The 25,216-nt window shown below is 51.8% G+C and overlaps 1 protein-coding gene across 1 annotated transcript; it reads left to right on the top strand.

The window, feature by feature from the left end:
- Positions 1-11,686: 11,686 nt before the first annotated feature.
- LEAP2 (liver enriched antimicrobial peptide 2) lies at positions 11,687-24,980 on the top strand. Its single transcript, XM_034782370.1, has 3 exons — positions 11,687-11,932; positions 23,352-23,560; positions 24,008-24,980. The coding sequence occupies exons 1-3, from the start codon at positions 11,840-11,842 to the stop codon at positions 24,042-24,044; spliced, it is 339 nt and encodes a 112-aa protein (XP_034638261.1). The 5' UTR covers positions 11,687-11,839; the 3' UTR covers positions 24,045-24,980.
- Positions 24,981-25,216: the final 236 nt, after the last annotated feature.

Raw genomic sequence — 25,216 nt, 5'->3', positions numbered from 1 at the left:
TGTGATCTCAGCCAAGTCCCATGAGGTCTAGTTCATCCCAGCATGCAGCCACAGGGAGGTAGTTTGCCAACGGGCAGCTGCAGGGGCTGAGAATCACTGAGTACCCTGGCCCACCCCAGCGTGCCCTCCAATGCCTGGGCTGCTCCAGCAGAGCTGTGTGCAGGCCCCTGCTAGGATCCTTCACTGAGAGGGGCCTATGCCTCCCCTATGGTCCCTTTGTGCAAATGCAGATGGTGCAAATGGGCTCTAGGGCAACAGTGAATCCAGCCTTTAACTCGCTCTGTGCCTCAGTTTTCCCCATCTGTAAAATAGGGATAATGATGTAATACCTCTGGGGTTATATTCAAGACTATGTATCAGTGCTCAGAGGAGTGAAGGAGAGGAGAGGGCCCTAGCAGCAGAGAGAAATGCTAATGGTCATTATGGTTAACTGGGGCTGGACCCAGGCACTTCAGCCTGAAATCACTAGCAGCAGCTCCCTGCAGGGTACTGCACCCAGTCACTCCCTGCCAGAGAGACAGCTGCCTGCTGCAGTCCTGACCCTGCCCTGGTAACCAATGTGTTTAGTTCATGGCTTTGTTTGGTGTTAGCGGGAGGTGGCTCCCTTATCCTGCTGGGCTCTAGCGGGAGAACTGATTGCTCTGTCCCAGGGAAGGCTCAAGGGCAACCCTGCAACGGGTCTGATAATCCTGCAAATCGCCATGCAGCAGAGCAGGGACAAACCAACTCCCCAGCGCCCCCTCAAGGAGATATTCACTCCACAGCAGCCTTCTCCCAAACATGTGCCTGTTCTGAAGGCTGACAGATTTGGGCTATTGTAGACAGGCGGGAGGCAAGAGGCCCTCAGGGAGAATTCTAACATGAGGGGCCCTTGGGAAGAATGCCCTGACAGCAGCCCCCAGTCTTCTAGATTGTTGCCTCTTGGCCTGAGTGGTTTGCCAATATTTAGGCCTTGCCGGATTGTTTCTATTAGGAGCAGAAATCAGTGAGAGGAGGTGGGTATTTTGTGGGCAATCCTGTTTATTTATAGTGGCGGTTCATGCAGTCCTGTTTCCCTGAACACAGCAGGAACAAACAGTAGGGCCGCCCGGGGTGGGGCGGGCAAGTGGGGCAATTTGCCCCAGGCCCCACAGGGGCCCCCATGAGAATATAGTATTCTATAGTATTGCAACTTTTTTTAATGGAAGGTGCCCCTGAAATTGCTTTGCCCCAGGCCCCCTGAATCCTCTGGGCGGCCCTGAGGCAGTTTCCTTGCTCACAATTTCAAAGCCTGCCTTTCCAGCCAGTCCTGTGCCCAAGGAGCTCTGTCTCCTAGCTTTCTTTCAGGGCCATGCTCATAACTGCATCTCAGTCTGGCTTTCTACCTGTCACACCCAGCTAGCTTGCCAAGCAGTCCCCTGCTAGCTCTTGCATTTGCAGCCAGTCCGGGAATATCCTTCAGACCACATTGCTTAGTCCTGCTCAGGATGTGCCATGCAGCCAATTGCTGTGGGCAGTGGCTTTTATTGTCTCTAGCTATCTCATTCCATAAAGGGACATTTAATTGCTCCTTCCATTCAGCTTGAATGAAGGATGGTTAGCATACCCATCAGTTTTAAGCAGGTCTGTGATTATCTATAGATCAAGGTAATAGCTGACATCTTCTAACATAGCAATATTAGGGGGAGGGTCCTGACCTGGAGGGAAGGGGGAGCATGGTCTCAGGAATATAGATCCTAACTCTGTAGGCTTTGTAGAACAAAACCAACACCTTAAACGCTGCTCCCCCAGCAGCCAGTGTAGCTCATGAGCAGGCTGGCAGTGGGGCATTCCCCTTAGCAGACAGGCCGCCATCATGTTCTGTATCAGATTCAGCTCCCAAATGGATTGATGCTCCTCACTCATGCTCTCGTTCTCCTGCCAGCTGGGTGTCTGTGTTACTGCCCAGCCTGCTCTACAATCTTACTGTCAAGGGCTGCCCTTCCATCCCTCCCATGAGTCAGCATTGCAACCAGACATCATGATGATGGGCTCAGAGAAATGCCTCAGCCTCAGTGGGGGCATCTCTCTATCAGTCATGCTGCTTCTTGGGCATCCGGCAGAGGTGCCACCCACACTGTGCTCTCTGGTGCCTCCATTTGTTCGGTTCCAGAGCCCCCGTGAGGGGTCAGCCTGTGTGTCTATAGTGAGCTCAAGGGCTTACAGGATACAGTAATGGCCACTCACCTCCCACATTACAGGGCTTGTATGAGCAGGAGCAGGGGGCCTCTCCTCCACTTCCCAGAGACTCACTGGGGGGCTGGCTTTGACCAATAACACAATAACATCTAAAGCATATTTAGCATGTTTCATCCAGAGAGGTCTCTGTACACAGAAGCCAGTGTCATTATCCCCATGCTACATCTGGGGAAACTGAGGCATACAGTGGGGGGAGCGACTTGCTCAAGGTCATCGAGTAGCCCGGTGGCAGAGTTGCAAATAGAACCATTAGAATCCAGCTGTTCTGAGTCCTAGAGCTCTGTCCACTAGGCCACTGGTTCTCAACCTGGGGGTCATGGTCTCCTGGAGGGCTGCAAGCAGGCTTCAGGGGGGCCACCAAGGGCTGGGCTTCAGCTCTGGGCAGTGGGTCTGGGACTCAGGATTCAACCCTGTGCAGCAGGACTCGGGGAGGGAGTGCCACCTCCATCCCCTGACTCACCTCAGCAGGCCACCCAGCCTGTCTGGATTCGGGGGGCACAACCAAAACTTGCAGCATCATTACAGCAGAGAGCTCTCCTTCTGCCATCAGAAGGGGCTGCCTCACAGCCATTGACTGCATGAGCAGGCACAGCTAGCCAAGGAAACACCATTGCTCTGCCCTGCTACAGCAGCACTTCAGGGAGCAGGGCCAAATGGAAGGCAGCCAACTGAGGGTGCACACGCCCCCTGTGTCACTCCCCGTGTCACCTCTGGTTGGGGGTGTGCAGATTGGTCTATTTAAGTTTAGGGTAAAAAATGGGTAAAAAAAGATTGAGCACCACTGCCCTAGGCCACACTACTCCTAGGAGTGCCCCTGTTCTGAGCTCGGCCGCCCACTTTGTGCCCCTCCTGCAGCATAAAGCAGGAGCCAGCTGACATAACTGGCCACTGGGAAAGATGTTGGCTTCCTTGGGTGGAGTAAAGCAGGCAGACGGTTGTGCACCCTTCACACCCACCCAGTGTAGGGGCATAGCCCAGGAGAAGGGGCATGACAGGAGCATGCTGCAATCAGGCTATTCCCAGCTGCAAAAACAGCCCGAGGGGGGCCTGAAGCTGAGTGTTAGCCCTGGTCTACACTACAGGGTTAGGTCAAATTTAGCAGCGTTAGGTCAATTTTATAATGAATGCGTCTACACAACCAACCCCATCCCATTGAACTAAAGGGCTCTTCAAATCGACTCCCCCAATGAGTGGAGTAGTGCTAAAATCGACCTTGCTGGGTCGAATTTGGGGTAGTGCGGATGCAAATCGACATTATTGGCCTCTGGGAGCTATCCCAGAGTGCTCCAATGTGACTACTCTGGACAGCACTTTCAACTCCAATGCACTAGCCAGCTACACAGGAAAAGCCCCAGGAACTTTTGAATTTCATTTCCTGTTTGGTCAGCATGGCAAGCTCAGCAGCACAGGTGACCATGCAGTCCCCCCAGAATCGCAAACGAGCTCCAGCATGGAGCAAACGGGAGACACTGGATCTGATTGCTGTATGGGGAGAAGAATCTCTGTAGGCAGAACTCCGATCAAAAAGAAATGCTAATATATATGCCAAAATTGCACAGGGCATGATGGACAGAGGCTACAACAGGGACACACAGCAGTGCCGCGTGAAAGTCAAGGAGCTCAGGCAAGCCTACCAAAAGACAAAGGAGGCAAACGGTTGCTCTGGGTCATAGCCCCATACATGCCGCTTCTATGATCAGCTGCTTGGCATTCTAGGGAGGGACCATACCACTACCCCACCACTGTCCGTGGACAACTGCAAGGGGGGAGTCTCACGCAACATGGAGGAACAACAAAGAGTCTAGTGGCACCTTAAAGACTAACAAATTTATTTGGGCATAAGCTTTCGTGAGTAAAAACCTCACTTCTTCGGATGCATAGAGTGAAAGCTACAGATGCAGGCATTATATACTGACACATGGAGAGCAGGGAGTTACTTCACAAGTGGAGAACCAGTGTTGACAAGGCCAATTCAATCAGGGTGGATGTAGTCCACTCCCAATAATAGATGAGGAGGTGTCAATTCCAGGAGAGGAAAAGCTGCTTCTGTAGTGAGCCAGCCACTCCCAATCCCTATTCAAGCCCAGATTAATGGTGTTGAATTTGCAAATGAATTTTAGTTCTGCTGTTTCTCTTTGAAGTCTGTTTCTGAAGTTTTTTTGTTCAATGACAGTGACTTTTAAATCTGTGATAGAATGACCAGGGAGATTGAAGTGTTCACTTACTGGCTTGTGTATGTTACCATTCCTGATGTCCGATTTGTGTCCATTTATTCTTTTGCGGAGGGACTGTCCGGTTTGGCCAATGTACATGGCAGAGGGGCATTGCTGGCACATGATGGCATATATGACATTAGTGGATGTGCAGGTGAATGAGCCCCTGATGGTGTGGCTGATGTGGTTGGGTCCTCTGATGCTGTTGCCAGAGTAGATATGGGGACAGAGTAGGCAACGAGGTTTGCTACAGGGATAGGTTCCTGGGTTGGTGTTTCTGTGGTGTGGTGTGTAGTTGCTGGTGAGTATTTGCTTCAGGTTGGGGGGTTGTCTGTAAGCGAGGACTGGCCTGCCTCCCAAGGTCTGTGAGAGTGAGGGATCATTTTCCAGGATAGGTTGTAGATCGTGGATAATGCGCTGGAGAGGTTTTAGCCGGGGGCTGTATGTGGACAGGCCCAACAAGGACAATAACAGAACACCACTGGCCAATACCCTCCCAAGGTGGGATCCCCGACCCTGAATGCAGAGAAGGCCCCTCTGGTGAGTGCACATTTGTAACTACAGTACAGGGTTTAAAAGCAATAGTGTTTAATGTTTGATTTGCCCTGAAGACTTGGGATGCATTTGCAGCCAGTACAGCTACTGGAAAAGTCTGTTAACATGTCTGGGGATGGAGGGGGAATCCTCCAGGGACATCTCCATGAAGGTCTCCTGGAGGTACTCTGAAAGCCTTTGCAGAAGGTTTCTGGGGAGGGCTGCCTTGTTTCGTCCTCCACGGTAGGACACGTTACCACGCCAAGCCAGTAGCAAGTAGTGTGGAATCATTGCAGCATAAAGCATGGCAATGAATGGTCCTGGGTTTTGGTCGCATTCAAGCAACATTCAGTCTATATCTTTCTGTGTTAACCTCAGGGGAGTGATATCATTCATGCTGACCTGGTTGAAATAGGGGAATTTTTGTAAGGGAACAGTAAAGGGACCCTGTTAATGCTGGGCTGTTTGTGCTTAGCTAAAAGGGATCATCCTGAGAACATAGGCGCCAACTTTCCCCGGCCCCGGTGGGTGCTCGCGCCCGCCTGCCCCCCCCACCCCGCCCCCACCCTTTCCCCACCCCTGCCCCACCCCCATTCCAACCCCTTCCCCAAATTCCCTGCCCCAACTCCGCCCCCTCCCAGCCCCTATTGGACCCCTTCCCCAAATCCCCGCCATGGCCCCGCCTCTTCCCCGAGTGTGCCGCATTCTCCCTCCTCCCCCCTCCCTCCCAGCCGCGCGAAACAACTGTTTCGCAGCGCAAGCGCTGGGAGCTGGGGGGAAAGCGGGCATGTGGCACGCTCGGGAAGGAGGAGGAGGTGAGCTGGGCAGGTGGGGAGCTGCCAGTGGGTGCTGAGCACCCCCCAATTTTTCCCCGTGGTGGGGGGAGGGGTGAAGGGATCATCCCAAATAGCCACACGGAGAGGTGGGGGGAGGTGTGTGCTTCACATCCACCCGTAAACCGCAGCCCCTCCTTTTAAATGGCAAACCCAACCAACATTGCTTGCTATGGGAAAGGAGGGCGCTGCAGTTTGAAAACATTCCCACATGTTATGAAGGCATTAGAAGCCAAACCCGTGTACCCTTTGACTTACCATGGCTGCCTGGAAACCGAATTCTGTTGCCCAGCCGTGTGTGATGTGTCACCATACCGGCAGGTGCTCAATATAAAAGGCAAAATGCAACCTTGTACCTAAAGCACATGTGTTGTCTGCTGTGAATTGCATGATTCACTGTGAAAGAGTCTCCCTTTTGTTCTCAGAAATTTATCATCTTAAATTTTACTCTCCCTTTTTATCCCCCCACAGGTGCAAATGTTTCTATGATCCCCCATCTCGCCATCCCTGAGGTTATCGCAGATTAGAAGGCGAAAAAAACGCATTTATGATTACATGTTTTCCGAGCTCATGCAGTCCTCCCGCACTGATAGGGCACAGCTGAATGCATGGAGGCATTCAGTGGCAGAGTCCAGGAAAGCATTAAGTGAGCGCGATAAGAGGCAGGATGCAATGCCGAGGCTAATGGGGAAGCAAATGGACATGCTCAGGTGTCTGGTGGAGCTGCAGGAAACCCAACAAGAGCACAGACCACCGCTGCATCCACTGTACAACTGCCTGCCCTCCTCCCCAAGTTCCATATCCTCCTCACCCAGATGCCCAAGAACGTGGCAGGAGAGGCTCTGGGCACCCAGCCACGCCACTCCACTCCAGAGGATGGCCCAAGCAACAGAAGACTGTCATTCAAACAGTTTTGATTTGTAGTGTGGCTACAATAAGCAATGTGGCCTTCTCCTTCCCTCTGCCACCATGATGTCCCAATTGCCACATCCCGTGCTTTCAGGAAGGTCTGTGTCCATGTTCTCCTCACAATCATCCTCGTGCTGCCGTTTCTTAGCCAGGTTCTGCACATATTGCAGTATAATGTGCGAGGTGTTTACAATGCTCGCAACAGCAGCAGTGAGCTGAGCGGGCTCCATGCTTGCCGTGCTATGGCGTTTGCACAGGTAACCCAGGAAAAAAGGCGCGAAATGATTGTCTGCAGTTGCTTTCATGGAGAGAGGGAGGGGAGACTGACGACATGTACCCAAAACCACCCACAACAATGTTTTTGCCCCATCAGGCATTGTGAGCTTAACTCAGAATTCCAATGGGCAGCAGAGACTGCGGGAACTGTGGGATAGCTTCCCACAGTGCACCACTCCATGAGTCGATGCTAGCTATGGTAGTGAGGATGCACTCCGCCGACTTAATGCGCTTAGTGGGGACATACACAATTGACTGTATAAAATTGATTTCTAAAAATTGACTTCTATAAAATCGACCTAATTTCGTAGTGTAGACATACCCTTAGTTGCTTACCCTGGTTACTAACAACTGATGGTTGCTACCAGCTGGTGACTGTTTGGTAGCTCATGGGGAAGGAAGTACAAGGGAAGGGACGGGCATGACAGGGCCTGTCTGAGGTCTGTGTTTCTCAGCAGGGAAGGGGCTGGGTGCTATGGGGAAAAGGGGAGGGAGATGGAGCCAGCTGGGGACTGTCATATATGGGAGGTGAGTGGGCAAAGTCTATGCCAATAGCTTGGCATGTGTGTTATCCATCAGGCCAGAGAAATGGAAACAGAGGCATAGTCTGGGGACCTGGGCCATGGAAGGACCAGGACCACCCCCAAACTAGATGTGGGCTCAGTCCTCAGCTGAGGTCTGCTCTGATCAGTGGAGGGAGGGGGCAAAGGATTTATGCCTAGATCCTGGGGCAACCAGGGGACAGTCCAGCCCTGGCACAACCTAAAGCAGCCTCGGGGCTGTTCTGCCTTATGTCTCGGAGGCCATTCTTTTCAGCTGGAGATCACTGAAGAGCAGCAGCATTCTGGCCATGGCACTTTCACTGGCTGCACCCCTGTGTTCACAGAGCCCAAGAATTCCCCTGGGCTGGGAAGATCACAGATCAGCCCATTAAGTCAGAGTAGCCCAGCGCACCCAGAGTGAGGGCAGGATCTGGCTCTTTCTTTCCTCTGATTCCCAGTTTGGGTGTTGAGGAGGGGACTGCTTGGACTCCCAGGAGGCCTCCGCTCTGCTTGAGGGTTTGATCTGGTCCTGGCTCCCGGTGAGCAAATGTCCCCCTTGACAAGCTGTGCGGGTTTGTGTTGTTAGTGGTGTGGGAGGCCAAAGAGTGGGAGTGCCTTAGCGATGCCCATCAACATGCTTTGGTGGGCCTGCAAAACCCCCATCTAGACTCCAGCTGTGCACCTGAGTGCTATCCAAGGCCCCATGCATGCCCATTGCGTGGCTTTTATGCTATCCAGACTCAGAGTGATATGCTCTCAGCTTCCTGTGGCTCTTTGAGAGTTAGTCCAGCAGCCAAAAGCCCAAACCCTTGCCCCATCCCAGTCACGTGGCCTCGGGTCAGAACAGGGGAAGCAGATTAGTGGGTTTTTTTAGCCCCAATGATCTCTCAGTGGTAAATAAACCAGTTCTGATAGCAGGCGAGGGCACAGGCTGGGAATTGGCCTGGTCAATTATTAAACAAAGCATATTGAATCATTTTGACCAGAGATGGTGCAATATGCTGGGTCTATCCAGTCCCAGCTCCAAGCCCAGCTCTGGTGTGTGCTGAAGAGTTGGTCCAGTGGGCTCTGGGTTTGGCCTTTTCAAATGCAAGCCATAGGCATGGGAAAGAAAGGCTTGGTCTATGCCCCCCACCCTCCAACCCTGTCCCCACAGCGAGTCCCCAGCTAAGGCAAGGACCCTTCCTTACAGGACACGCTCTCTTCTGTGTTGTTGGCAGCGTCTCCTCTGGAAAGCGACTGTAGAAACAGCTCTTGCACAGCTCTGTCCCAATGCGTGGCAGAGGCAGTGCTGCTCCCTGTAGCTGTCAACCGGGCAGAGTCAGCACAGCTAGAGCCAGGGAGCCAGAGTCTAGCCTGGTTCGCCATCACCTTCATTACATAAATCACCTGGATACGTTCCAAGTGTGGGGGGAGACTGTGACCTCGGGGCAGCTGGTGAGCTTTGTCCCTGAAGCCCACGGCATTGCCCAGGGAGCACCATCGGAAGGTGAGGGGGCTCCCTGGCTGTCATCAAGGACAAACTCCAGCCCGACCTGCGGAGCATTTCAGGGGGGCCATGTCATTGCTGTCCCGGTGTCGGATGTTGGGTGGGAAGGCCTTGGCGATCGTATCACTCCTGAAAGCTGCCAGGGCACCTCTCTGAGGGTCAGCCAGCCCTCAGCTAATGACAGGAATGGGAGTCCACAGTCCCAGGGCCAGATTCTGCCCTTAGTGACACAGCTACAAATCCCGAGCAAGTGATGCTACACAGCAGAGTCTGGCCCTGAGCTGTGTCAATGCAAAGGCCAGTTGGGTCCTTTCATATCCAGGAGTGGAGCTCTGTGCAGTGCTAGGTCTGTAATGGGTATGTTGAATGGGGAAAGAGCAGGGACATGGCCATGGGGAGAAAGCTGAGCTGCAGGTGGCTTACTCTGCCCTCTGGGGTAAGGAACGTGCTGCCAGGAAGTGCCACGCTGGGGCAGCACAGCAGACTCCTGCACTGCAGCGAGAATGGCATCATGGGCCCTCGGGATGGGGCACCTGGAGATCGGGCAGGAGCGCCGCCAGCTTTTCTGCTGCCCTAGGCAGCGGAAGGCCCCGCCCCGAAATGCTGCCCCCCACAGAGGCGGCGGAAGGTCCCGCTGCCGAAATACCACCGTGGTCGCCGCCCTCCAAATTGTAGTGCCCTAGGCCACCTAGGTCGCCTAATGGATTGTACCAGCCCTGAGATTGAGCATCACATGGTGCCTAGCCACCCAACCATCCGTCTTGTAGATGGATGAAATGGCCTTCAACCTGTTGTTTGCTACAGGCCATTTAGTCCTGTATCCCTGCCTAGGAGAGGACAGGCAGGGTCACACTGAGCAGGACTGGGTTCTGGATTTCCTGGGGGCCTTGGGATGCTAGGTCATGACTCAGCATCGTGTGGTGATGTTGCATCTCTACAAAGTAACTTTTCCTCAGGAGGATGCTACTCAGCCCTGAGTGCCCACCTTAGCAGGGTGGGTTGGCACTGCCATGCGCAGGGGTCATGGGAGTTCAGTTCCAGCACTACCTGCCCATTGGGGTTACGTGGCTGGGGCAGCAGCAGAGCTTCTCCAAACCACATGACCCTGACCCCGAGAGGGAAGCCCAGTGGCAGGTGTTCAGGATCAGCTGGGATACTCAGCTGCAGAGCTGGAGGTACCCCTGGCCCAGGCCATGGCAGGACCACTTTTGGGCCAGGCAAAACCTAGGTGGTGCTGCAACCCTGCATGCCAGGTGTCACAGCCACTCACAGATTTGGAGGGGATGGACATAAGGGTTCACAGGTTCAAGCTGCTGGGGCAGAGGTGGCAGCTCCTGAGAGGGGAAGAGGAGAGTTGGGGGAACCAATGGTCCCCAACTTGAAATGGCTCTCTGCAGCCCCTGACTGGACTCTACCCCTGTCAGCTGCACCCTGGGGTCTGGTTTGTGGCCCATAGGTAGCAGGTGGGTGGGTGGGCTCCTGGATTAGCATCAATGTGCTGCTAAATTAGCAGCTCACTTTAGAAACGCCTGTTGCCTTCCAATGGCCAATACCCTTGGGCCTCCTGAACTGGCACGGGTGGTGGAAGCTCCCCACCAGCTGGGCTCTCAGATGAGCTGCTGGAAATGCCAGCTCAGTCCACAGCTGCCCCTGTAGCACTCAGGGCCCAGCATGCTGCCCTGGCCCAGGGATTCCACATGCTACGCTGAGGAAGGTTTGGGGGGGTTTAAGCCATGTTTGACCTTTCACCCAGATCAACCCCTATGTTGTTAGCCTAATTGCGCTGATTAATTCCAGCTTAGGAACTGGCTGATCAAAGTCAGTTAAAGTGGCAAACCAAACCTGGGTCAGGTCTCTGGCCTGTGTTCTGCAGGTTAGATAGATGATCACAAAGGTCCCGTATGGCCTTACAATCTATTAACTCTATCCCACCCAGCAACCTTTCCTGAGCCTCTGTGCAAGGGGAGGGGGATGCGGAGCTGGGCACCCCTTGTGCCCCTGGCAGTAAGTAATGCCCTAGGGAATCACACCAGCTTCCACCATGTCAGAGCTGGGTCCATTGTCTCTAATTCCTCTTTGTGTGACAGTCACCCTGAGCTGGCCCAGCGGCCGTTGTGCTGGGAGCTGCACACACAGCTAGTCAGAGACAGGCTCTGCCCCAAAGAGCTCATGGGCTAAATAGACAAGGGGCGGGAGGGAAAACTGAGGCACAGAGCAGCAACAGGACTTGCCTGAGGTCACCCAGCAGCAGAGCTGGGACTAGAATCCAGTACCTGCTCTGCTAGGCCTCACTGGTTCTGTTATAGCCTGGAGAGCATGCAGAGCCTGATCCTGCTGCAGTCACCGAAGCACTGCCCCCCAGACTCCCTGGCCTGATGTGGCCATTGGCCCTGCACTGGGAGAACAGGGCCAGGGCCAGTGGCTGAGGGGACAGGTATGCTCAGTGATATGGAGTCCAGGAGCACTCGGGCTGTGAGCTGGGGGCCAAGTCTCCCTTGCCCCGCTGGGTCGCTCAGCTATGTGCCGCCCACGGTGGATCCTCATCTCTCCGGGTTGCAAGGGGCTGACTGGGGAGCTGGCCTGGAGCCTTGTGGATTCAGCCACGGGGGGCGGGATAGCGGGGAGGCTGGATAAAAGGCAGGGGCGAGGGAGTTACCAAACAGCAGGCACCTGTCAAATATTTGATCACAGGAGAGACGGCCAGGAAACCCAGGGGGACGGAGGAAGCACATAGGAGCCCAGGGCTAGTGGCTGGTGTGTGCTGGGTGGGTAGCACCAGGGCCGTAACCACACTTGCCCCCTTCCCCAGCCGCAAACAGAGGCAGCATGGCCAGCAGGCTCCCCTCTGTGCTGTGGGGTGCAGGCATCAGGAGGGCACTGCTCATCTGCGTCCTGCTGCTGCTGCTCAGCTCCTGGCAGGTGAGTTTGGTCTGTTTGCACAGAGCATGGGGGATCAAGGGCTGAGTGTTGCTCGGGGGATACCAGCGTGAATCTGGAGCCACTCTGGCTCTGCAGTGGAGCAGGCTGCCCTGGAAAGGGCTCACCAGGTATTAATATCAATGTGCGTGCTGGGTGATTGCCAAGGGAGAGCATCGCCACCTGCCCCCAGCCCGGAGCTTAGTCAGAGGCTTAGACCCACACAGAGAGCCAGAGCCTCAGTGGGTGAGGTGGGCACAGGGTGCTATAGGCCTGGGCACTGCTTAAAGGGACTATTCCTCTGCTGTCACGGTGGGGAGAACACATGGGTGAAGCGCAGTGCAAGGAGGGATGGCTCCCCAAGCCAGGGATTCTCAGCATGTGGCCCCAGCACCCTTCAACAGCAGGGCGTGGGGGAGAGGGGGCCACCCAGCAGGAACTGGAACTGAGGAAGCTGTTGCCAGAATGGAGAAGCTGGAGCTCCACAAATGCTGAACTCCTTTGTATTTACACCAGTGCCACTGAGTGAGAGCAGGATGGGACCCACTCAGATATTTATCTACAGGCATTTCTATGGGACTGATCCCCAGAGAGTCCCAGTGCTGTGCAGCCCCACACCCATCAGGGAGGGCAATACTGTTAGTCCCATGTTACAGTGAAAACTGAGGCACAGATTAGGGAGGGGACTTGCTGGGTTACCCAGGGAGTTTGACTGAGGCAGGGGTTGAATCCAGAACTCCCAGCATCTGCTCTAAGCAAAGACCATCCAGGCAGGCTCACACAGGGACCTGGATAACCAGGCACACGCTCCCCCAGTCTGGCTGCAGTTTTACCCAGGGATCCTCAGCAAACAGCAGCACAGAGCTCAGACAGCCCCTTAAGGCTCCCTCTGCTTTCCCTGGGACTGGCCAATAGAAGCAGGAAGCCCTGACAGCCTCACTCAGCCTGAGGCCAGAGGTTCTCGTGGGGTTCCAAGTCACTGCAGCAGGACCCAGGGATTTTGACTACCTGCAGAGATATTGCATGAGGGTCTGGTGCTGTGAATCCTGCTCCTTTTCCTAGGCTGCTTCTCCCACAGGGCACTATTGGATCCTACCTGTGCCTGTGAGAGACTGTACTTTATGGGCTTTCCACATACAGTTCTGCTGGTAACCCTCAATCCTGACCCACAGCCCCCTGCTAACCCATCCCTGGGCTTCTGGCAGGCACAGTTCTGCTGGTGCCCCTCAATCCCAACCCACAGCCCCCTACTAACCCAGCCCCGGATTCCTCCCCTCCCACCACAGCTCTGCAGGTGCCCCTTAATCCCGACCCATAGCCCATTGCTATTCCAGCCTTGGACTCCCCCATGACAACTCTGCCAGTGCCCCTCAATCCCAACCTGCAGCCCCCTGCTATTCCAGTCCTGAGATTCTCACCCATCTCCGCTGATGTCATAGAATCATAGAAGATTAGGGTTGGAAAAGACCTCAGGAGGTCATCTAGTCCAACCCACTGCTCAAAGCAGGACCAACACCAACTAAATTATCCCAGCCAAGGCTTTGTCAAGACGGTCCTTAAAAACCTCTAAGGATGGAGATTCCACCATCTCCCTACGTAACCCATTCCAGTCCTTCACCACCCTCCTAGTGAAATAGTGTTTCCTAATATCCAACCTAGACCTCCCCTACTGCAACTTGAGACCATTGCTCCTTGTTCTGTCATCTGCCACCACTGAGAACAGCTGAACTCCATCCTCTTTGGATCCCTCCTTCAGGTAGTGAAGGCTGCTATCAAATCCCCCCTCACTCTTCTCTTCTGCAGATTAAACAAGCCCAGTTCCCTCAGCCTCTCCTCGTAAATCATGTGCCCCAGCCCCCTAAGATTTTCGTTGCCTTCCGCTGGACTCTCTCCAATTTGTCCACATCCTTTCTGTAGTGGGGGGCCCAAAACTGGACACAATACTCCAGATGTAGCCTGACCAGTTACGAATAGAAGGGAATAATCACTTCCCTCAATCTGCTGGCAATGCTCCTACTAATGTAGCCCAATATGCCATTAGCCTTCTTGGCAACAAGGGCACACTGCTGACTCATATCCAGTTTCTCATCCACTGTAATCCCCAGGTCCTTTTCTGCATAACTGCTGCTTAGCCAGTTGGTCTCCAGCCTGTAGCAGTGCATGGGATTCTTCCATCCTAAGTGCAGGACTCTGCACTTGTCCTTGTTGAACCTCATCAGATTTCTTTTGGCCCAATCCTCCAATTTGTCTAGGTCACTCGGACCTTTTCCCTACCGTCCAGCATATCTACCTTTCCCCGCAGCTTAGTGTCATCCGTAAACTTGCTTAGGGTGCAATCTATCCTATCATCCAGATCATTAATAAAGATGTGGAACAAAACCGGCCTCAGGACCGACCCCTGGGGCACTCCGCTTGATACCGGCTGCCAACTAGACATCAAGCTGTTGATCACTATCCGTTGAGCCGACAATCTAGCCAGCTTTCTATCCACCTTATAGTCCATTCATCCAATCCATACTTTTTTAACTTGCTGGCAAGAATACTGTGGGAGACCATATCAAAAGCTTTGCTAAAGTCAAGATATATCATGTCCACTGCTTTCCCCATATCCACTTATCTCATCATAGAAGGTAATCAGGTTGGTCAGGCATGACTTGCCCTTGGTGAATCCATGTTGATTGTCCCTCCATCGTGGCCTGAAATGGGGCATGGAGCTCAGAGTTTAGAAAGATTGAGAAGCCATGCAGATGGGAGGGGATGGGACAGGAATGGGAACTGCTCCTGCAACAGGGCTTAACTAAGGAAAGCTCATAGCCCAGTTTGTCCAGACCAGGGGTTGGCAACCTATGCCACGCATGCCAAACAAGCTGGTTTTGAGTGGCACGCTTCTGCCTGCGGCAGTCCCGGCCCTCAGCCCCACTCAGCACCCCCCCACACACACACTGCTCTCCCCTGCGGGGGCAGGAGACAGAAGCTTGGTCCTGCGCCAGCCAAGCTTCCCCCCTCTCCCACTTCTTCCCCCAGCCTGGTACTTTCCTGCCCCTCCTTCTCTCCTTCCCTGCGCCGATCAGCTGATGGCCCTTGCGAGGGAGAGGGGGAAGAGTGACAGCATGCTTGCTGCTCTGTAGAGGAGGCAGAAAAGAGGTAGGGACGGGGCCTTGGGGAAGGGGATGGAACAGGGCATATCCCTTCCAGCCCCCTGACATGAGCCACTCAGGGCAGGGGACTGGGAGCACACTCACAAGCCGAGCACCTCAGCCCTCTGCCCTGACCCCTGAACCTCCCTCCACCCTCACTGTCCTCTGCCCTGACCCCCGCCCCCCCCACGCCCCCCCAGCCCTCTGCCCTGCCCCCCCCCCCCCCCCCCCCATGTCTGGGATCCCTGCTGCCGGCCCCTTGCCAGCCGGCGTCCTGGCCGCAGGCCCCGCTCAGCCCCCTTCTGGCCTAGGTGAACAGAACCCCAGGCTGGCAGTGGGCTGAGCAAGCTGGCGGAGTAAAATCAGCATTTTAATTTAATTTTAAATGAAGCTTCTTAAACATTTTGAAAATCTTTTTTACTTTACATGCAACAATAGTTTAGTTATATAATATAGACTTATAGAGAGAGAGACCTTCTAAAAAACATTAAAATGTATTACTGGCACGCGAAACCTTAAATTAAAGTGAATAAATGAAGACTTGGCACACCACTTCTGAAAGGTTGCCTACCCCTGGTCCAGACTATTCCCCCATTCCCGCTCTGACCTATCTGCCTTTCCTCCTGCTGAGCGACTCCACTCTGGGGCCACATCCTCAATGCCGGTATTTAGATGACTAACTCCCTTTACTACCTTTGAGGCTCTGGGTGCATGTGTATGGATCAGCGCCACATGCTGGGGTCTCCCCATACAGGGCAGGTCCATGCCCACACTCCCAATGCAAGGCACTTTGAAATGGCAAGTGAATCCTGGCCTAGCGCTGTGAGTGGCCTCCTGGCCAAGGGTCCCAGCAGAGAGACAGCTCCTCATCCTTGAGAAGAGATGGGTCCACCTGACCGAGAAGGGGAAGAGCAACTTTCTTTGTGCACCAGCTCGCCACCCTAGGGAGAAGGGTTTTAAATGAGGTTGTAAGGGGGCAGGTGATAAAAGCTCACAGGTCAGTACCCACCTTAAGAGAGGGTTAGATTTTGGGGGAACATGGAAAATTACAACAAGGTCATAAAAACAGCAAGAGGGAAAAGAGTGGGGGAATCTGCTTGACATCTTAGATGTCTGTACCCAGATGAAAGGCATATGGGGAATAAACAGGAAGAATTGGAAGTATTAATTTATAAGGTAAATTATTCCTTAATAGGCACCACAGAGACTTGGGGGGATAATCTCATGACAGGAATATTGGTATCAAGGAGTACAACTTGTTGAGGAAGGACAGGCAGGGTAAAAAGGGAGGAGGGGTTGCATTGTACATCAAGAATCTATGCACTTGCTCTGAGGTCAAGAAGGAGGTGAGAGGCAGACCAGTTAAGAGCCTTGGGGTAAAGATAAATAGGGTAAAAAACAGGAACTACATCATGGTAGGGGTCTGCTACAGACCACCAAATCAGGAAGAGAAGCTGGATGAGGCATTTCTAGAACAAATAACAGAATATCCAGTACGCAAGCCCTGGTAGTAATGGGGGATTTTAACTATGCAGACATCTGTAGGAAAAGTGATATGGCAAAACAACAAATTTCCAATAAGTTCTTCGAGTGTGTTAGGGATGACTTCTTGTTTCAGAAAGTGGAGGAAGTAACCAGGGAGACAGCTGTTTTAGACTTGATTCTGCCCAACAGGGAGGAACTGGTAGTGAATCTCAAGGTGGAAGGCAATTTGGGTGAAAGTGATCATGAAATGATAGATTTCATGATTCTAAGGAAAGGAAGCATGAGTATGGTCACCAACCCTCCAGCGTTGTCCTGGAGTCTCCAGGAATTAATCTTTAATTAGAGATTATGTCATGTGGTGAAACCTCCAGGAATATGTCCAACCAAAATTGGCAAACCTGAGCATGAGAGCAGCAGAATAAGGACATTGGACTTCAAAAAAACAGACTTTAACAAACTCAAAGAACTGGCAGGTAAGGTCCTGTGGGAAAACAGAATTCAGCAGAGCTGCCAGTTTCTCAGGGAGACAATATTAAGGCACAATTGCAAAGTATCCCAATGCGAAGGAAAGATAGGAAGAACAGGAAGAGGTCAATATGGTTCCATCAGTTCTTTCATGACCTGAAAATCAAAAAGGAATCCTACAAGAAGTGGAAACATGGACAAATTGCTAAGGAGAAACAAAACACGTAGGAATAAAATCAGAAAGGCTAAGGCACAAAATGAGTTACAACTAGCAAGGAACATATAGGGCAATAAGGAGAGACTCTTTAAATACATTAGGGTAGGGGTGGGTAAACGTTTTGGCCTGAGCATATGGGTATCGAAATTGTATGAAGTACAAGTAATTCAAGTATCCATGAATGCTCACAAAATTAACAATTCAGTGATGTAGAGTTTATTTCTGTTTAATAAAGATACATTAGGATGTTTCGTTGAAAAATGGTGACTCAAATTGTACTCCTTGAACACTGTGATGCTCCCCTGCCTGCTGCCCTTATTTCAAACTGCTGTTTTACAAGATTGCATGCACTGTGAAAAAACTGGGCACTCACTGTAGCCCGGATTTGTCGGACATCAGTGCCCCTGTCAATTTTGAACCATAGCACTCTAGCCCAGAGCCCATATGGATGGACAAGAGGAGGCAGAGAGACTCACTTGTAACTTTATGCCCCACCCTCCTCCCAAAAATGGCATATTTGAAGCAGTGCGGTGAAGTCGCACCTGCAGTGTGGCTCTGTGTGTGCAGAAAGATGGTAGAATTATGAGTCAGGGGCTGAGGAGTGCCAGGCAGAGCGGAGCAAGCCCCCGACCCGGCTCCCCAGCCAGTGCGCTGGGCTGAGCAGAGCAAGCCCCCAATCCCGCTCCCTGGCAGGAGCTCGAGGGCTGGATAAAAAGGTTTGTGGGGCCAGAGGCAGCATTAGGGGCAGGAGAAAGATGAAGGAAAATGTAGGTCCTCTACTTGGCAGGGAAGGAGATTTAATAACTGATGACATCAAGAAAGCTGAGCTGTTTAATGCCTATTTTGCTTCTATCTTTATTAAAAAGTTTAATGGTGAACAGATGCTCGACATAATATTAACAAGGGGGAAGGAATGCAAGTCAAATAGGGGAAGAACGGGTTAAAGAATATTTGAATGTTAGATGTATTAATGTCAACAAGGACTGATGAAATTCATCCTGGGGTACTTAAGGAACTAGCTGAAGCAATCTTGGAACCACTAGCAATTATCTTTGAGGCCCCAAAAGACTGGAGAAGGGCAAATATACCTCTATCTGTCTTTAAAAAGGGAAACAAAGAGGACCAGGGAATTATAGACCAGTCAGTTTAACATCAGTACCTGAAAGATATTGGAACAAATTATTAAACAATCAGTTTGTAAGCACCAGGAGGATAATAGGGTTATAAGGAATAGCCAGCATGGATTTGTCTAGAACAAATCATGTCAAATGAACCTAATTTCCTTCTTTGACAGGATTACTGGTGTAATGGATGGTGGAACCAGTAGATGTGATATATCTTGACATTAGTAAGGCTTTTGATAAGTCCCACATGATAGTCTCATAAGCAAACTAGGGAGATTTGGTCTAGATGAAATTACTGTAAGGTGGGTGCACAACTGATTGAGAGACTACTCAGGGACTAGTTATCAATGGAAGTAGTCACACTGGGAGGGTGTATCTAGTGAGGTCCCACATGAGTCAGTCCTGGGTCCAGTGCTATTCAATATTTTCAGTAATGGAGTGGATAGTATGCTTATAAAATACGTAGCTGACACCAAACTGGGGTAAGGGATTGCAAGTATTTGGAAAACAGGATTAGAATTCAAAATGATCTTGACAAATTGGAGAATTGGTCTGAATTCAACAGGATGAAATTCAATAAAGACAAGTGCAAAGTACTACACGTAGGAAAAATCAAAAGCACAACTACAACATGGGGAATAAGTGGCTAGGTAGTAGTACTGCTGAAAACGATCTGGCACTTATACTGGATCACAAATTGAATATGAGACAATAAAGTGATGCAGCTATGAAAAAGGCCAATACTCTGGGGTGTATTAACAGGAGTGTCATATGTAAGATATGGGAGGTAATTGTCCTATTCCACTTGGCACTGGTGAGGCCTTAGCTGTACCGTGTCCAGTACAAATTGTCCAGGAGAAATTGGAGAGAGTCCAGAGGAGAGCAACCAAAATGATAAAAGGTTCAGAACACCTGACCTATGAGGAAAGGTGAAAAACCTGGGCATGTTTAGTCTTGAGAAAAGAAGACTGAGGGGAAACCTGATCACAGTCTTCAGATACATTCAGGACTGTTTGTGGTGTTTAGATGCTGCATGTGATTATTAGAACTGGGAGCACAGGCTGATGGGAGTCTGAAAGGACAGGAAACAGGAAGGAGGGGGGAGGAGTTGAGGAGGCTGGGAGAGTTACAGAGTGTGCAGCTACAGCTTGGAGAAAAGACTTCCGCTGTAAATAAAGTTCTGTTGAAGTTGTTAATACTTTGCTTGGTGGATACAACATTTTGGCAATGAGGATGGATCTTCTGCCTCTGAACCCACCTGCACCTTTTCAGCAAAGCCCAGGTGAGCCTCTAATTGCTTTTACTGCCTGGATCCGTATGTTTGAGACTTATCTGCTTGCAATCAGTGCTACAGAGATTTCTGAAGTAAGAAAGAGTGCTCTGCTAATCCACTGCCTTGGAGCAGAAGGGCAGCATATATTTTACACTTTTCCCCTTGCAGATGATAAATATGAGACTGAACTCACTGCATTAAAGAACTTTTTTGTGCCAAAAGTGAATGTAGTAGCTAATCGCTACAGATTTCACCAGCGTGAGCAGAAACCAGAGGAGATTATAATGCAGTATATGGCTTCTCTGAGGAGTCTGATTGTAACTTGTGACTTTGGGAACATGGCAGATGAGATTATTAGAGACCAGCTCATTGAGAAAACAACCATGCTTCATGTAAGAGAACGCTTACTTCTAGAACCACAACTTACACTAGAAAAAGCAATAACCATTGCTACTCAGATTGAGTCAGCTACAGCTGAAGCCAAAATAATGAGCCAGGGTACAGCAGGCCCAGTCCAGGCTGTGACTCCTTTGCAGAAAAGTTCACTATCACTGCAGACAAACAATTGCAAAAGGAAAACTAATGAAAAGCCACTGAATCAGCAAATGCAAAATACAGTAAAAGCATGCTTTCGCTGTGGATCCCTACAACATCTTGCAAGCTACACAGGATGTCCAGCAAAAGTAGCTCAGTGCAATCATTGCAAAAAGATTGGGCATTTTGCTAAAGTATGTCGCAGTAGCCAGTTCAATCAACAGGTGCATGCAGTTACCATACCAGATGTTACTGTGCTGAGTGTAGACAAAATCACTACTGCACATATTCCAGAACAGATAAAGAGCACTGTAAATGTTTCTGCCATACCCTCAGTCAAATCACACTCTATTCAGCTAATGTTGGACACCGGCTCAGCAGTATCTATACTACCTGATTCCATCTATTTGCATTACTTTAAAGATGTGCCTCTTACTGAACCCAAACTTCACTTGGTATGCTATTTGAAAAACCATATTCCAGTACATGGCTGCTTGCCAGCAATAGTTACTTTTGGTGATCGCTGTGTAACTGCGGAATTCTACATTGTTCACAAAGGCACTCCTATCCTTGGCAGAGATTTAATTAGCTGCTTTAAATCTCAGGGTAGTTAATGGACGAATTGATCTTCCTCAGCAAAGCACTCTTGTGGTACACACACCAGTTTCAACTGGGACCCAACTCCAGGTTGAGAAGAAACTCGGCTGTGCTTATGGGTTTCTGCATAAAGTTAAAATGCGGAATAATGTGTTGCCTGTACGACAGAAATTACGGCGCTTACCATTTTCAGTCAGGGAAGCTGTTTCAGAGGAACTTAGAAAACTTGTTCAAAAGGACATTATTGAAGAGATTAACTCCTCGGAATGGGTTTCACCTATAGTAGTGACGCAGAAGAAGGGTGGAGACATTCGCCTTTGTGTGGACTTAAGGGAGCCAAATAAAGCTATTGTGATTGACAGCCATCCTCTTCCTCACATAGAGGAAGTATTTGCAGAACTCCGTGGAGCAAAGATGTTTTCTACTCTTGATTTGCAGAGCGCATACCACCAGGTTATGTTGCACAAAGATAGCAGAGAGCTCACAGCATTTATTACACATGAGGGACTATTTCGTTTTAAACGTGTTCCATATGGTCTCGCATCAGCCCCAAGTGCCTTTCAAAAAATGATGTCATTGATTCTGAAGAATCAACATGGAGTTCAGTGCTATTTGGATGATATTATTGTGTTTGGAAATACTACCGAGGAGCATGACAATAACCTGCAGTCTGTACTAAACTGCATCAGCAAAGCAGGCCTCAAGTTCAATAGGTCCAAATGCAAATTTAGACAAACTGAACTCCCCTTTCTGGGGCATACAATTTCACAGGCTGGACTAAAACCTGATCCAGATCATATCCTGGCAATTTCAAATGCTCCTCCTCCAACAGATTTGCAAACCTTACGTTCCTTCTTGGGTCTTACCTCCTGGTATGCAAAATTCATTCCCAATTATGCTTCTGTCATTGAACCGTTACGAGAATTACTACGGAGAAGTTCAACCTTAGTGTGGACAATGGATGCACAAGTTAGTTTCGAAAGGGTGAAAGGCTTGATTGTACATAGTCCAGTACTTGCATTATTCAGTCCCGCATTGCCCACAACTGTAACTACTGATGCTTCTGATTATGGACTTGGGGCTGTCCTCACACAACTTCATGAGGACAATACAGAGAGGACTATTGCATTTGCTTCAAGGACACTAAGTAATGCTGAGAGAAAATATTCTACAGTTGAAAAAGAAGCACTTGCTTGTGTCTGGGCTACAGAAAAATGGAGAACTTACCTGTGGGGCCGCACGTTCAAGTTGCGCACAGACCACAGCCCTTGGACAACGTTGCTCACCACGAAAGGACTGGGAAGAGCAGGATATTGTATTGCTAGATGGTCTGCAAGACTACTTTCTTTCAATTATGAACTGGAATATAAGCCCAGTGCTGGGGTCTGGACTAGATGACCTCTCAGGATCCCTTCTAGACCTATATTGCTATGATTCTCACCCTTTGCTCATATAGGGACCATGGCCAGAAATCCCAGCCAAGTGGACAATGCTGGAGCCCACTGCTGCCCATGCTGGGACCATCTTGCTCCCTCCCTGTTTGACTGTGAGGCCACAGGGAGATCTGGCCCATCCCACTAGCATCAATGGCACTCACACAGCAGGGGCTGCTGGATGATGACCCCAGCCACAGAGACAGAGCTGCACTGCAGGGTCGTGGCCAGCATGGTCCCTCCCACCTGCTTCTTACTGCCACCTGGGATCTCTTCCTCTACCACACTGCTGGAGCCCAGTCCCACCAACCTGCAAGTCCTAGCCCTGGGGCTGGGGTGAGACTGATCTGTGGGCTTAAGAGAGACACAATACATACCCCTCTGCAGCTCCAGGGGAAGCTCTCACCCAGTCAAGACGCATTGCTGTCTAGTAGAGCAGAGAAGGAGAGGACTCCTGGGTCCTATTCATGGCCCTGACACTGCTTCCATGTGTGTCCCTACATGAATGGCTTTGATCCCTCTGTGCCTCAGTTCCCTGTCTGTTACACAGGGTGATGAGCATGGGAGCAGGACTTTGGGCACCAATATGTGAGGCTCTCTGTGATGCCAGAGCCAAGTGCTTCCCCCGGAGAGCCCTGTATTGCCCCACATCATCATGGATTGAACATCATAACTAGCCTCCAGGTGGCTGGGGCTGACCAAGGGTCTTTCAGACGGGGAACTCCCTGCACGCCCCATCTGCTGGCTCTCTCCACACCACAGCCAAGGTCTGATCCAGCTGCCTTGATGTTAGATCCCCACAATGGCCATTGGGGTCTGCTCACCAGGCTGGGCGTTAGAGAACAGGTGATGACTGAGGAGGAGGAGGTCCCTGTACTGAACTGGGAGGGCATGGGGCTGTTCCCTCCTGAACTTCTCCCTGCCCCACTCCAGCCTGGGCCTTGGAATGCCAGGTGGCCACCTCTTATGTTGGTGCTTCTCCCATTCCAGCTCTCCTTGTCCCAGGGCCTCTGGATCACAAAGCCCATGCTGTGACTGGCCTGCCCCTTGGTGGAGTGTAGTGCTGACCTGATGCCAGTCTCAAAGGAGTTGGGGGACGGAGGTGAGCCCTAGCAACTCCCTCTGTGGGACTGACCAGCCCTCTCATGTCACTCTAGGGAACATCAGGTCCTGCCGGGAGCAGGATATTGCTCAGCGCCACAGCCAGCCAGGTCTCCTCCCCACCTGCCATTCTCAAGTCAGGCCCTGATGGGGGACCCACACGCCACCGGGCAGTCAGGATGACGCCCTTCTGGAGGATGGTGGGCAGCAAACCACTGGGAGCCTACTGCCGGCACGGCCTGGAGTGCAGCACCAAGATGTGCAGGTGAGTCTGGAGCTCCGGGGGAGTGCTACTATTCCAGCTCTGGGCTATCCACCCCACTCTGCTGGTGCCCCTCAATCCCAACCTGCAGCTCCCTGCTAACCCAGCCCTGGGCTCCCCACATGCACAGCTCTGCTGGTGCCTCTCAGTCCAGAGCCACAGCCCCCTTCTATTCCAGCCCTAGGTTCCCCCTTGCCCGCCAGCTCTGCCGGTGCCCCTCAGTCCTGAGCCCCCACCTCCCCCCGACTTGGGGGTGGTTGGAGCTGGGGACTGGGTTTGAGCCTGTTTCTATGGTTCACCCTTTTGAGATGGGGGCACTAATGGTGGGTGTGCAGGGGATGGAGATGAATTGGGGAGCAGAATGGGGGCATGCAATCAGGAGATCCCGCTGCCTAGAGTATGGGGGTGATGTACTCTCCCCCTAGGCTCACAGCTGTTTTGCCTCCCCAGGAACGGGCACTGTGCTTCCCCACAGTACGAATGCTGAAAGCTGGAAGCTGATGCAATCCCGGCTGGAGACAATGCTCCCCATCTACCCCCAGGCTCAGAGCATCTGCAGACTGGAGGCCATCAATACTTGCCCCTGGGGTGGGACTGTGAGACACATGATCCAGAGCCCTGCAATCACCACTTGGGGGCGAGGGCTCCAGCCTCCCAACACAGGTGGGAGTGTGTCCCAGTCTCCTCACATGCACCCTCGGTGAAGGGGAAAGTATTCATAGTTCCAGCGGGGGCCAATTCCAAGTCTGACCCAGCACCCCCCCCCCCAGCAGCAGCCATCTGGGGGGCTCCCATAGTGAAGCCTGCACAGACCCGAGCTGCTCGCAGGGACTGTTGTTGATCCTGATATTGAATGGGGGCTGAGAGTGCAAGGATTACCCCAACAGGAGCTGGGAGACCAGACCCTTCCTGGCCCCAGCGTTGCTCTGTGCAAGGAAAATTGGGACTCTTAAAGGAGCCACATGCGCAAGCAGTTGCCACTCTATAGGGGCTGAGATCCCTCCTCAGAGCCAGCCTGACGGAAATGCCCCTCTGGCCCTTCCCAGCAGAGAGATCCTTTTTGTGCCTTCATGCCAAGCCAAGAAAGCATCCCACCTTGGGGTCCCTCTCCTTCCCCAGGGGCTGGGCAGACTCCCAGCCTGCCCCTGGGGACAGGCTCTAGGTGCAGGCTGGAAGTCTACTGGGGGGATATCTTCCTGAGGTGGGGATTCCCACACTCCCCCATTGCAAGGTGATGGGCAGCACCCAAACTGCCGCTGCAGGGACCCCAGGATGGCACCTGAGGTAAACATGGACTTCTTACTGGAGAGCCCTGAATCCCGCAAGGCTGTGTCACCTGCAGTGCGCTGGATGCCCCAGGACTGCACCTCACAGACTGTTTGAACCTACGTTGCTTGCTCAAACAATAAATGCCTCTGGCCTGAAAGTTTGTGACTTCCTGACTCTTTCTGAAGGGAGCAGAAAGCATTCACTCCCTGGTTTCCCCAGCAATCCAACCCTGCAGCTGATCAGCTCTGGGCACCCCAGGCAGCTGTGCCTAGGAGCTGGGATGTATTAGTCGCCATCAGGGCTGGGCAAATACCCATGTCCCCCAGTAGTCCCTTGGCTGCAAGTTGAGCTCCTTTGGCCTGTGTTCCCAGGGAACATGTGTTAGTAGGA

The sequence above is a fragment of the Trachemys scripta genome, chromosome 9 (genome assembly GCF_013100865.1).
Source record: "Trachemys scripta elegans isolate TJP31775 chromosome 9, CAS_Tse_1.0, whole genome shotgun sequence".
Taxonomy (NCBI): Eukaryota; Metazoa; Chordata; order Testudines; family Emydidae; genus Trachemys; species Trachemys scripta.
The sequence above is the reverse complement of the archived record's forward strand: the minus strand, read 5'-3'. Positions and strand labels throughout refer to the sequence as shown.